The 12,756-nt window shown below is 45.5% G+C and overlaps 1 protein-coding gene across 1 annotated transcript in view; it reads left to right on the top strand.

Annotated features, from left to right (window-relative positions):
- The window catches only part of LOC124613828 (SEC14 domain and spectrin repeat-containing protein 1), a 108,479-nt gene that overhangs the window by 30,483 nt on the left and 65,240 nt on the right, over positions 1–12,756 (top strand). The window contains exons 3-5 of the mRNA XM_047142551.1: positions 3,564–3,684; positions 11,783–11,895; positions 12,025–12,138. Coding sequence (XP_046998507.1) covers positions 3,564–3,684; positions 11,783–11,895; positions 12,025–12,138 — 348 coding nt within the window. The remainder of the gene's footprint in view (positions 1–3,563; positions 3,685–11,782; positions 11,896–12,024; positions 12,139–12,756) is intronic.

The following is a 12,756-nucleotide window of genomic DNA, read 5'->3' as shown; positions in this document are numbered from 1 at the left end:
TGTGTACTATGACTGCGCAGCGTGTGCTACAAAGTATGAAGTGCTGTCAGAGAGAAAAAGCAGTCTGTTGTAAAACTCTAAAACATACCTTGAGCTCGAACATAATGATGTATCTCGACCAGAATGGCCAACTCCATACCAACCACTATGGATTCCGAAAACGTAGACCATCCGAAACCCAACTTCCGCTCGCATGGAATCCTGAAAAACCTGGATCAAGGCAGTCAGATGGGTGAAATATTTCTCGACCTCCGAAAAGCATTTGACTCCGTACTACACCAACGTTTATTAACAGAAGTGAGATTATATGGGTTATCAAGCAAAATTGGTGACTGGACTGAGGATGTTTTGATATGGATGACGCAGCAAGATATCTTCGATGGAGAGAAATCAACAGATGCAAAGAAGTGACTTCGAGCATGCCCCAGGGAAGTGTGTCAGGACTTTTCTGTTCATGTTGTGAGGTAATGACCTGGCGGACAACATTAACTGTAACCTCAGCCTTTTTGCAAATGATTCATTTATCTACGAGAGCTATTCGGAAAGTAAGATCACATCGGTTGCGAAATGGAAACCACAGAAAAATCAAAAATGTTTTATTTGCAACAGTTTGCCACATCTTCCCGCTATTTCTCTACGTAGTCGCCGCTCTGACTTAGACATTTGTCGTAGCATTATACCAACTTCCCTATGGCTTCATTATAGAAGGCAGCAGCCTGTGCTTTCTGCCACTGGTCTGCAGTTTGGTACCTGTGCCAAAATGTTGTCTTCACAGCCAGCAGTTCAAGTGAGCACAGATGAACATCAGAGGGAGGCAAGTCCGGGCTGTACGGTGGGTAATCAGACGCTTCCTATCGATAAACGCTGCAGGGGCGTCATCATTGCCCCTGAAGTGTGCGGCCGAGAACTGCCAGGGAGAAGGAAGTGCATGACAGGTACGTTATGTGGGGTTGCATGAAATCAGGCGAAACCTCGCAACGGGCACCCATGACTTGCGGAAGACACTATCGTTCCAAGTATCTTTGTGTTCCCACTGTCTGCTCAGAACTGAGAAGAACGGTGTGAAGCAGTCGACACAACTACTGGACAGGAATTTCGCAGCCTGCAGGATCTTACTTTCCAGATAGCACTGTCAGAAAAAAAAAACACAAAAAATTTCAAGATAGGACTTAATAAGATTCAAAGTGATTCAAAGACTGATAACTTGTTTTAAGTGTTCAGAAAGTAAATCGTGCACTCCATAAAACACATTAAAGTAGTAGCCCATGACTACAATATTAGTGACTGACTGATGAAGTGAACAGAGGCATACAAATATAAGAAGCAGTCAAATCAAAACGAGGCAAATGGAAAAAATAATAAAACTGTTTATTATTTCAAAAATAAACACCATAACTGTTAATACATTTAACCCACTGTGCGAGAAGGTGGTCAGTGCCTCTGTAGAAAAATGTCTGCTGTCGCCTAAGGAAATATGATTGTAGCCTGGCGTGCACCTCTTAGTCTGAAGCAAATTGACGCCTTTGAATGCCTTTTGTCAGGGCTCCAAAAATACGGAAATCGCATGGCGTGAAATCGGGACAGAATGGTGGATGTGTAAATGCTTCCCAGCGTAGGCGAAATGGAATCATTATGTTGCAGTATGGGCGATTGGCACGGGAAGAAGTCCTGACATGTGGTACTATACTAAGTACCCTGTGCCATGCACTTCACAGTGGTTTGCAGAGTATGTATGCAGAAGTAAATGTAGAAGCCAGAAGTAACTTTTCACAACTACGTCGAACGAGACGAAATACTTCCCAGTCTACCACAAAATATGCTGGCACAAGACAGACATGCATGGTAGGAACCTTACAAACAGTAGAACGAACTTGTTAAGGCTACCTGTCCAAACCTACTTGTTATATTTATAGAAACTTCTGAACTGAACCAGCCATCGATTTCCCTTTTACTTACATAGTGGCTTAGAAACAAGTGACTTCGAGTTGGGTGGATTGCAATTTGAACACTGACTACATCTGGCCATCCCCATCTAGGTTTTCTGACATTTCTCTCACTTCAAGCGAATGCCAGAATGGTTCATTATTTAAGGTTGTGGACGATATTCTGCTACACACTAATCCAGCCTTCCTTCACTTGTTCATATTTCCCTAGTTTGAATACACAGCCGATTTCTTCCATCAGCTGCCAGCTTCCTTCAGACCAATCAGACAGGCCAAAGAGAACAAGAGAAAATTCCGAACGTACATAAAAGCGCTAACGGGTCGAAGGCTTCTATCCATTCACTCAATGTCTGGTCTAGTGCGGCAACAGAAGACAGCAAAGCGAAAGTGCTCCCTGGCGTAGAGAAGCAGCTGAAAGAGTTGAAAAGAAATAAGTCGCAAGGTCTGCGATGAATCCCAGCTCCGTTTTACATAAAGTACTCTATGGCGTTGTACTCTTACGTAGCTTGCACATATCGTGAATCACTCGCCCTGGGCAAAGTACGAAACGACAGCAAACTAGCGCAGTAGATTCATTTGGCAGGTAAAAGAACAGACCTGTACACCAGAGACTCGTCACTAGTGCCTCAGGAAAGTGTGATAGGATCGCCCATATTCTCTCTAGACATAAACGATCTGACAGACAACGTTAGGAGTAGTGTGCAGCTGTTTGCTGATAATGCTGTGGTATATGCGTAGGTTTCGTCGCTGAGTGATTGTAGGAGGACGCAAGATTTGTTAGAAAAAATTTATAGTTGGTGTAATGAATGGCAGCTATCTCTAAAAGTAGAAAAATATGTTATGGCAAATGGACAGGAAAACAATTCCGTAATATTAGAATGCAGCATTAGTAATGTGCCGCTTGACACAGTTGCAGCTACTAAATATCTGGGAGTAATGTTGCTAAGCGACATGAAACAGGATGAGCATTCAAGGACGGTAGTAGGGGAGGGGGGGGGGGGTGGAGGGTCGACTTCATTTGGAAGAATTTTAGGAAAATTTGGTTCATTTATAAAGGAGACCACTTGCAGAAAACTAGTGCGACCCATTCTTGAGTACTGCTAGAGTGTCTGGGATTCTCACCACGTTGGACTGAGGGAAGTCATCCAAGTAATTCAGATGCAGGCTTCTAGGTTTCCTTACTGGCAGGTTCGATCAATACGCAAGTATTATGGAGGTGCTTTGTGAACTCAAATTGGAATGTCGGGAGGTAAGAAGAGGTTCTTTTCGCGAAACTCTTTTGAGGAAATTTAGAAGTCGTGCACAGAACGATTGTACTAATGGCAGTGAAGATTTCGCGTAAAGACAGTCGTTTTTCTCTTGTTCTGTTTGTGAGTGGAACAGGAAAAGAAATGACTAGGAGTTTTACAAAATACCCTCTGTCATACTCCATATGGGGGCTTGCAGAGTATGTGTGTAGATGATGGGGTAGAACAAAACTCTTTGTTCCTGTTCATATTCTACTGTGAAACAAATTTTCACCCTCATAATTACAGTGTATGTTTCATATACACTGGTACTCAGTTTTTCGTTCCACCATAGTTAAACGCTAAGGGTACATGGTTGAAAATTTTGTTGCAGTACCTGGAGCGATCAGATGAGCTGCTGATATCGCTGGAGCGCAATGACACCGAGCTGGAGCGCCGCCTGGAGCAGGCTGAGGAGGCGCTGCGCCAGCTGCACGAGGACAGCGAGGCCCTGGGTGAGCAGATACCTGCTGCGGCTGCTGCTGCTGCTGCCGCTCTGCGCTGCGCGCTCCATCCCATCACAAGCTGGGCGTCAGCCAAACATGGCTGGCTTCACTCTGTCTCATGTGTAGTGCCAACTTAGGCCTGGGTTACTTCAGTGGACATCATCACTGTCTGTACACTTTACCTGTTTTTTGCTCCTCAACAATTAATTTAAGCACTCGACTCAGGTGTCATTTGCTGAGAGCTGTGTCTCCCTTCTGATGAGGGATGAGGTGACAAAAGCAAAACAGCCAATTCTGATTTTCAGTTGGTGTCATAGCTCTTGTTCAACGTTAGTGAAACTTTTTAGATACCCAACCTGAGGTTGTTATTGTAGCCACAGTTTGTGAACACCAGCGTGCCACTGAAGTGCCAGTCATCTTTCTTCTCAGGCTAATTTTCATCTCTATACCATTCGAGCAAATTGGCTAAGGTTACTGCCTTTCCCATTCCCATACGACCCAAGAGTACTGTTTCCAAACTGGCATCTGTCTGTTACCTTATAGATGACACAAGGGCACAGATTGTCACACTAGTTCTTCATACCTGGTAATTTTGCACAACGTTACTGTTGTAACGACATATTCGACGTTATTCTTCAGTTCCTTTCAGAGTAATATTTGACCAAACAGTCCTATTGGGTAATAGTGTCCAGCACACAAAAACTGGCGTTCTGGGAATGCAGGGCCGATGTGTATCTCCACCCCCTGTCAGTCACTCTATATATATGTGGTCCGAACCTGAGGTCACACAAAAAGAGGAGACTGTGTTGGCACCTTTGGCCAGCGAAACCCAACAGGGCACCCCAGCTGCAGCAGTGTACAAGTAGGCACTCCATCCATCGTGGCCGCCATTTCGTTGTGTTTGCTTTGTGTCTTCTCTTTCATTATACACAGCACTGGTTCCCAAGCATTGCTGTAACTTCAGCCACAGTCCCAGTTGATAACATTGTTCCAGGTTCGTATTTTTTATGGTTTCTATAACAACGCTAAAATCCTGGTGCATTCATATTACACTGCATGAATCTCGGACAAATAGTGTTCTACAGCCATCGACCTGTTAGGATACTTTACTTGGGTGTGCTGTTGATATTCTCGGCAGCAATCTTCAATAGTGCACACAGCTGTCCAATATACACTCCTGGAAATGGAAAAAAGAACACATTGACACCGGTGTGTCAGACCCACCATACTTGCTCCGGACACTGCGAGAGGGCTGTACAAGCAATGATCACACGCACGGCACAGCGGACACACCAGGAACCGCGGTGTTGGCCGTCGAATGGCGCTAGCTGCGCAGCATTTGTGCACCGCCGCCGTCAGTGTCAGCCAGTTTGCCGTGGCATACGGAGCTCCATCGCAGTCTTTAACACTGGTAGCATGCCGCGACAGCGTGGACGTGAACCGTATGTGCAGTTGACGGACTTTGAGCGAGGGCGTATAGTGGGCATGCGGGAGGCCGGGTGGACGTACCGCCGAATTGCTCAACACGTGGGGCGTGAGGTCTCCACAGTACATCGATGTTGTCGCCAGTGGTCGGCGGAAGGTGCACGTGCCCGTCGACCTGCGACCGGACCGCAGCGACGCACGGGTGCACGCCAAGACCGTAGGATCCTACGCAGTGCCGTAGGGGACCGCACCGCCACTTCCCAGCAAATTAGGGACACTGTTGCTCCTGGGGTATCGGCGAGGACCATTCGCAACCGTCTCCATGAAGCTGGGCTACGGTCCCGCACACCGTTAGGCCGTCTTCCGCTCACGCCCCAACATCGTGCAGCCCGCCTCCAGTGGTGTCGCGACAGGCGTGAATGGAGGGACGAATGGAGACGTGTCGTCTTCAGCGATGAGAGTTGCTTCTGCCTTAGTGCCAATGATGGTCGTATGCGTGTTTGGCGCCGTGCAGGTGAGCGCCACAATCAGGACTGCATACGACCGAGGCACACAGGGCCAACACCCGGCATCATGGTGTGGGGAGCGATCTCCTACACTGGCCGTACACCACTGGTGATCGTCGAGGGGACACTGAATAGTGCACGGTACATCCAAACCGTCATCGAACCCATCGTTCTACCATTCCTAGACCGGCAAGGGAACTTGCTGTTCCAACAGGACAATGCACGTCCGCATGTATCCCGTGCCACCCAACGTGCTCTAGAAGGTGTAAGTCAACTACCGTGGCCAGCAAGATCTCCGGATCTGTCCCCCATTGAGCATGTTTGGGACTGGATGAAGCGTCGTCTCACGCGGTCTGCACGTCCAGCACGAACGCTGATCCAACTGAGGCGCCAGGTGGAAATGGCATGGCAAGCCGTTCCACAGGACTACATCCAGCATCTCTACGATCGTCTCCATGGGAGAATAGCAGCCTGCATTGCTGCGAAAGGTGGATATACACTGTACTAGTGCCGACATTGTGCATGCTCTGTTGCCTGTGCCTACGTGCCTGTGGTTCTGTCAGTGTGATCATGTGATGTATCTGACCCCAGGAATGTGTCAATAAAGTTTCCCCTTCCTGGGACAATGAATTCACGGTGTTCTTATTTCAATTTCCAGGAGTGTACATCTTGGCCAATATTACCTACGGCGCGCTGGTGTACGAAATAAAGGCTGTGGGTGGCTCTATCTCCGTAACTTTATCCGTTTCCTCAAATTGTGTCGTAGTGTTAGGGTGCAGAACATGCCTCATCTGGAATTCCAACTGACGGTTTTTCCGGAACACTCTTCTGAGGTGTTCCAATTCCCAGGAAAGACTGTCTGCATCTTAGAATGTGCATGTCATCTGGACTAGCGTTTTGACCAATTGACGGTGGCGACATATCTGATCGCCAAAATATTATATCCACTCGACACTATGAACTGACAGTACACCCATGGACTGTTTCATCAACATATTAAACCTCAGCTTCAGACACTTCTTGATTTCCTGAGTTATCTCTAATTTCCATATACCAGTGATATTTGCGTCTGTTAACCATCATTCACATGTGGAATATACTTTGTGTGCATCATTGCATTTAATTTAAAAATGAAAATTGGTATCGACCTTAGTTCAGTGTCCAGTACGTATGAGACATTGACTCGAAAATGGATACTAGTAAGTCGCAGCTAATTTTGATAGTTAATATGAAATCAATCACTCATCTTACAACCTTCTACTCATACAAACTCCATTACAGTCAAAATTGTTAGTGTGCTCATGGATCAGGAGTAATCATTGTTTCTGCAAGCAGGATAACTTCCTTTTTTCGGCATGCTCTTTAAAACTTCAGTAACATATTTCCACCAGAATAGTAGCCAAGTAACACTCCCTGTGGCAAATCTTCAGTACTATGATTTACATCAAGACTGGTTGAACCGTGCAAAGTCGTAGTGGCTTGAGAAAGCTGTAAATGTTTGTATTATGTCTCCACGATTTCCTCTTTGAAAATATCAGCGACACATCTGCCCAATTACGTTATATGTGGGCAGTCAAGCAGTGTGGCTTCATTTTCAACAGTTCCTTCCTCTGTAATTCCGTAAGTGCCTCGCCTCATTCATCAGAATGATCTGTTTGGTACGCTAACGGCACAAGATCATCAAACAAAAACATTTTCACACTCATTCCGCATTGCTATCATCTGATCATGGATCCAAGTGTCCTGCGTTTTATGCATGACCCACATGACGCTGCTTTTAAGAAGAAGAAGAAGAAGCACTTTCAGTCAAAATGACAACCTTATGAGAATGACAACAAAGGGACTGCTGTTGCAATCCAAAGCAAAGGCAACCTTCAGTTCTTGTTTTCTGCATTCCATCGTCTTTCTTTCTCTTGTTTTGACATCGTTTTTAAGGCAATTCATCAGTTCATGACGTTCATAAAACACTTTACACATAACTGCTTAAATGTTCTTCTGTTGCTATGTGTTTCCTTTTCTTTCACCACATCACTGTTGAAGAATCCATGCTGCAAATTTACAGTTTAATTAATTAATATTGTTGTTGTGCACTATTAGACTATAGAAAGACATAAATCACTACCTCAGTGTTTCTGCGGACCGCTCTAGTTTTATGGCGGGTCTCTTTTCACATTTCCAAGACAGTTCCAGTTTCACAATGGCAGTGAGCTCTGAGACCCGTTTCTCACATACAATCGTCATCCATTTCAATAAATTAATTGTTGTGTGCAGCAGTCACTGCATATAGTTATTTTTATCCAGCAGTCTGTAACATAACCGAGTTACAAATTCAGAAAGTCTTTTGTTTTCACGAATTTCCATATCTGTCCCACATACTGATTTACTTATAGGGAAACATAAAAGAAACACCCACAAATGATAGTCGTGTGCTACTGATCAAATTAGTTATGTATGTGTGCGTGAATTGTTCTAAGTGAAATTTATTATTCATCTCTACAGTACAAAACTGCTTATAAAGCTAATAATCTTATTAATATCACTATTGTCAACAATAAGTAAGGAAGATTTGTCTCGTTCTTTTAATTCATTCCTAATATTCTTACATGCTCCTGTCTCACCTGTTTCTTGTATCTTCCTCAGACACACTGCAGCCCACAACTACATTTCAAAACTACCCTTACCATCCACTGTAATATTAATTTTATTGGCCGGCTGGAGTGGCCATGTGGTTCTAGGCTCTACAGGCTGGAACCGAGCGACCGGTACGGTCGCAGGTTCGAATCCTGCCTCGGGCATGGATGTGTGTGATGTCCTTAGGTTAGTTAGGTTTAATGAGTTCTAAGTTCTAGGCGACTGATGACCTCAAAAGTTAAGTCGCATAGTGCTCAGAGCCATTTGAACCATTAATTTTATTAATATTACGAATGGCATTATTACTATTCATCACCCTACCTCTGTAGTTACCATAATTTGCTTGTACACTGACCTGCTTCCACACATATTTTTATTTCCACGCCTTTCTTATCAATAGCAGTAGTAGTCCTATGGTTGTATTTTAGTGTGTACTGTAACTCTCATCGTTTGATTTTTCACATCTAGAGTGTATTTTTTCTTTATTGTTTGTTTCATTTCCCGTTTTTTGTGGGGGGGGGGGGGGGCGGGGAGGCTGGCAGGCTGCTGGGTTGTTCCTCATCAGTTGTTCAGTAATATGTATAAAATGTAACACTTTTAAGAGATGGAAGTTCAAGAATTAAATATTTAGAAATCTGTGATTTTCGTGTGGTAGAATGACTAATAATGTGATAATGATCTTGGTATGTGTTCTGCCATTCTTGTTGAAGGTGATGGTGTTTTTATGTTATAAATGGTTCAGAAAATTTAGTGTCACTGGAAGTTGATTGCCAGTGGAAAAGATAAGAGGAGAGGTTCATATGTGTGTGTTATTGTAAGTGAGAAGGGACTTAGTTATTTCAGCAGTGAAATAATTGGAAGTAAGAACTTCAGACGTGTCTATGCAATATATTTGTGTCGTTTATGTGACAGAAGGGAAACGAATCGTGTCAATAAAGTATCTGAGCAGTCAAGGGTTTATTAGGGGCTAAGATATCAGACTCTGGAGGAGGGCATTGTATTGTCTAATTTTGTGTTAATTTTGGAACCTATTTTGTATACTTACATCCATTACTTATAAGACCCATGTGTTGGGTACACTATTTGTGTTGTGCCTGAGATTATTGATGTTAATAACATTTATCAATCCAGAAAGATATACCATTGGCATTCAGCATCAGCAATTAATAATAAATAAAAGACTTAGGTGCACTGCTTTCTGCAATGTAAATAGAATACATACATTACAACAGTTTTGCTCCCACAAAATATATATCTATAGATTGACTGCGGTTATCCTTTTCAAATGCTATTCTGTTACAATTAATTTCTTCCCACCTTTACTACAATAAACGAATAAGTCAATAATATCAGTAGTTCAGGATCAGTTTTCTGAGTTTTAATTATTATTTTGAGACAAACGGAACAATGGCACGTGGCTTTTTTGAGTATGCTGTAGTGCATTTCATTTCCCAGGTCATGTGTGGGGGTGGGTTGACTTTGAGAGACTCGTGATACAGCACAAAAATGGCTGCATTCCAGAGTGGCAGGTGTGTAAGTAGTGGCTGGTCTGAATATTCCCGGCTGTGGCGTGGCAGCAGCCGAGATGGGCAAGGCATTTAGAGGATATGAATATGACTGGAAGTCTTTACTTTGACAACCAAAGTACTGAGCGACCCTAGCGCAGTAGTTGAAGTGCTTCATACGAGTACCAGCAGCAAACTCGTCCAACTTATGATGATAGGTGATCCTCACCGTCTTTTTCGATGTCCAAAGTGCAACACCTGTCAAATTCCCTGACCATGGAAAATTATTAACAGTGACTTGTACTATGAGACTTTCGGTAGCCTAAGCAACTCCATCAGGAGCAAACAGTATGTGTTGCTCAGAGAGAGAGAGAGTGATTCTGCTCCATGATAACACTCCTCCCCCCCCCCCCTACAGCCCAAGGCCAGTCATGTCGCCCTGTGACTTCCATATGTCTGGACACTGGACCACTAAAGAAAAAAAGGATCTCAAAATGAAGTGCTTCAACTCGGACAGTGAACTCAAGGACATAATGGAGGGTTCCTATCACAGCAACAGGAATTCTGGAAAGAGGCAATCGTTCAGCTCATGAGACAGTGGGATAGTTGTGCTCACACCTCTCGTGATTTCTTCAGAATAAAGACTTGAGTTATACTCACAGTGTTGTTTTGTACCTTTTCTTTTGAACATCCCTCATATATTGTAAACAGTAACTGTCCTATCACTCTTCCTTGGGTTATATCTGAAATTAAGTTCGCCGGCTGAAGTGGCCGTGCAGTTCGAGGCGCTGCAGTCTGGAACCGCGGCAACGCTACGGTCGCAGGTTCGAATCCAGCCTCAGGCATGGATGTGTGTGATGTCCTTAGGTTAGTTAGGTTTAACTAGTTCTAAGTTCTAGGGGACTAATGACCTCAGAAGTAGAGTCCCATAGTGCTCAGAGCCATTTGAACCATTTGAAATTAAGTTTACATCTGTCATTATTGTTGCTATTGATCAAGGTATTGATGCTGCACTAGGATGGTGTTGCTAACCATGCTGAAAAGTAAACATCTCTTGCAAATAAGAGAAAATAATTTAGAGCTAGAAGAAAGCCAGTAAGCAGCTTTATGACGCTGGATGGAATGGAGGTTTAAAGCAAGTCAGCTAAGGGTATGTTACTAAGAAATGGAAGGTCCATTATGTATTGATAAGGAAGAACAGACAGGGCATAGAAGGGTATGTATGGTGTGATACCAAGTAATGGTGCTGTAGGGTCCTTGAATCGCTGATTAGTGTTTCAGATGATATGAAGTGTCATTGCATTTTTTGTTGATGTGTTAACAAAGTGATCTTACAGGTGTTCCAGGGAGGGAAGGAGGTGAAGCAGGTGGCTGACTTCATATGAAATGGTGGTTGATGTGACATGATATTGTGTTGTATATGTGTATGGGTGTAGCAAAATACGGCATATTTCCCATTAACAGAATAAGTAAGACACAAAATCCGTCTCAGACAGAGTAGGATTAGCCATACTTTTAGTTGCTGGGTCACGTGACACCTGACAAGTTTTGCTGAGTGCTAGACTGCTCTATCCCTTGTAGCATTCTCTAAATGGCACCTGTGCTGGACAATCAAAAGTCCTGTTGCAGTCTGACATCACAGTCTGGAAGGCACGACCTCACACGAAGTGGGGCCACACTAGGGAGGTACACCACTGGATCCCACCCTGAAACTGCCTTTCATTTATTGCAAACGATTCCACACGGTTCCAAAGAAATCAATATTGCTTCAGCTGCTCTACATTATACAGAAGAGACATTTCCATATGCTGAGAATTCTCCCAGTTAATCTGTACTTGGAATGGACGTTTTTCCACGATACAACTGGCACCAGACCTTACACTGCATGAGTGCTACAGCGTTGCGAGCTAGCTTCGTGCTGTTCCTGCTAGCCGAAAATCGGGTGTACTACGTAGTAAACTTATAGCGAATCTTTCTCTGTGTGAGACGGACACCGCCATGTAACATAAGCAAAGAGAGGGCGCGCGTCTGTCGTGGCAGGTGAGGTGGAGCGGGAGTGCGTGCGCGAGGGCGAGCGGCTGTCGGACCTGCTGGTGATGCCCGTGAAGGACGCGCTGGGCCGCCACCTGGCGGTGGAGCGCGCGGCCGACACGGCGCGCGCGCAGCGGCTGCTGCAGCAGGTGTGCGCGCGCGCGGCCGCGCTGCGCGAGCGCGTGGCGCGCCACCGCCTGCTGCTGCGCCAGGCGGCGCTCGTGCGCTGCTACGAGGCGGACGCGGCGCAGGCGGCGGCCTGGCTGCGCCAGCTGGGAGCCGCCATGCGCGACCAGGTCGGCTGCTCCGTCGCCGAGATCCAGCGCCAGAAGGAGCAGCACCAGGACTTCCAGCACACCGCCAAGGTACTCTGCCAGCGCCCAGCGGGCACTGGAGGCAGCTTGTGAGGGCAGCGTATGACCTATTCACAGGCCGACTAATTGGTCACCTCCCCCTGCGAAGCTAGTCTGCCCAATCACCTCTGTGGTGTACGATTTCATAGCAGTCGGGTCAAGGATCTTGGTGTGTCGGCTCCACCAACACACCTATACCCGCTAGCCCCGACCTCTACCTGCCACCTCACACTCAGTCCTTCTCCATTCTATTTTGGCACAGTGAAAAATGCCACATGACTGAGTGCAGATGGGGTTTGGCATCAGCCACCCATTCATAGGCCTACCTCTTTGGTCACCTCCCCCCTGCGAAGGTGGTCTGCCCCGTCATATTCACCTTCATGATGCATTATTTCATAGCAGTCGGATCAAGGATCCTGCTGTGTCGGCTCCACCAACGCACCAATATCCGCTAGCCCCAACCTCTACCTGCCACCTCACACTCCGTCCTTGTCCCTTCTATTTTGGCACAGCGAAATCTGCCACGTGACTGACTGCAGATAGGGTTTGGCATGCAGTCACAGCGAGTCCAAACACTGTCAGATGGGCCATCGACCCACTCGACAAGGGGTCCCCCAGTCTTGTCTGCGT

This window comes from Schistocerca americana, chromosome 4 (genome assembly GCF_021461395.2).
Source record: "Schistocerca americana isolate TAMUIC-IGC-003095 chromosome 4, iqSchAmer2.1, whole genome shotgun sequence".
NCBI lineage: Eukaryota > Metazoa > Arthropoda > Insecta > Orthoptera > Acrididae > Schistocerca > Schistocerca americana.
This window is presented reverse-complemented; position numbering and strand designations above follow the sequence as displayed.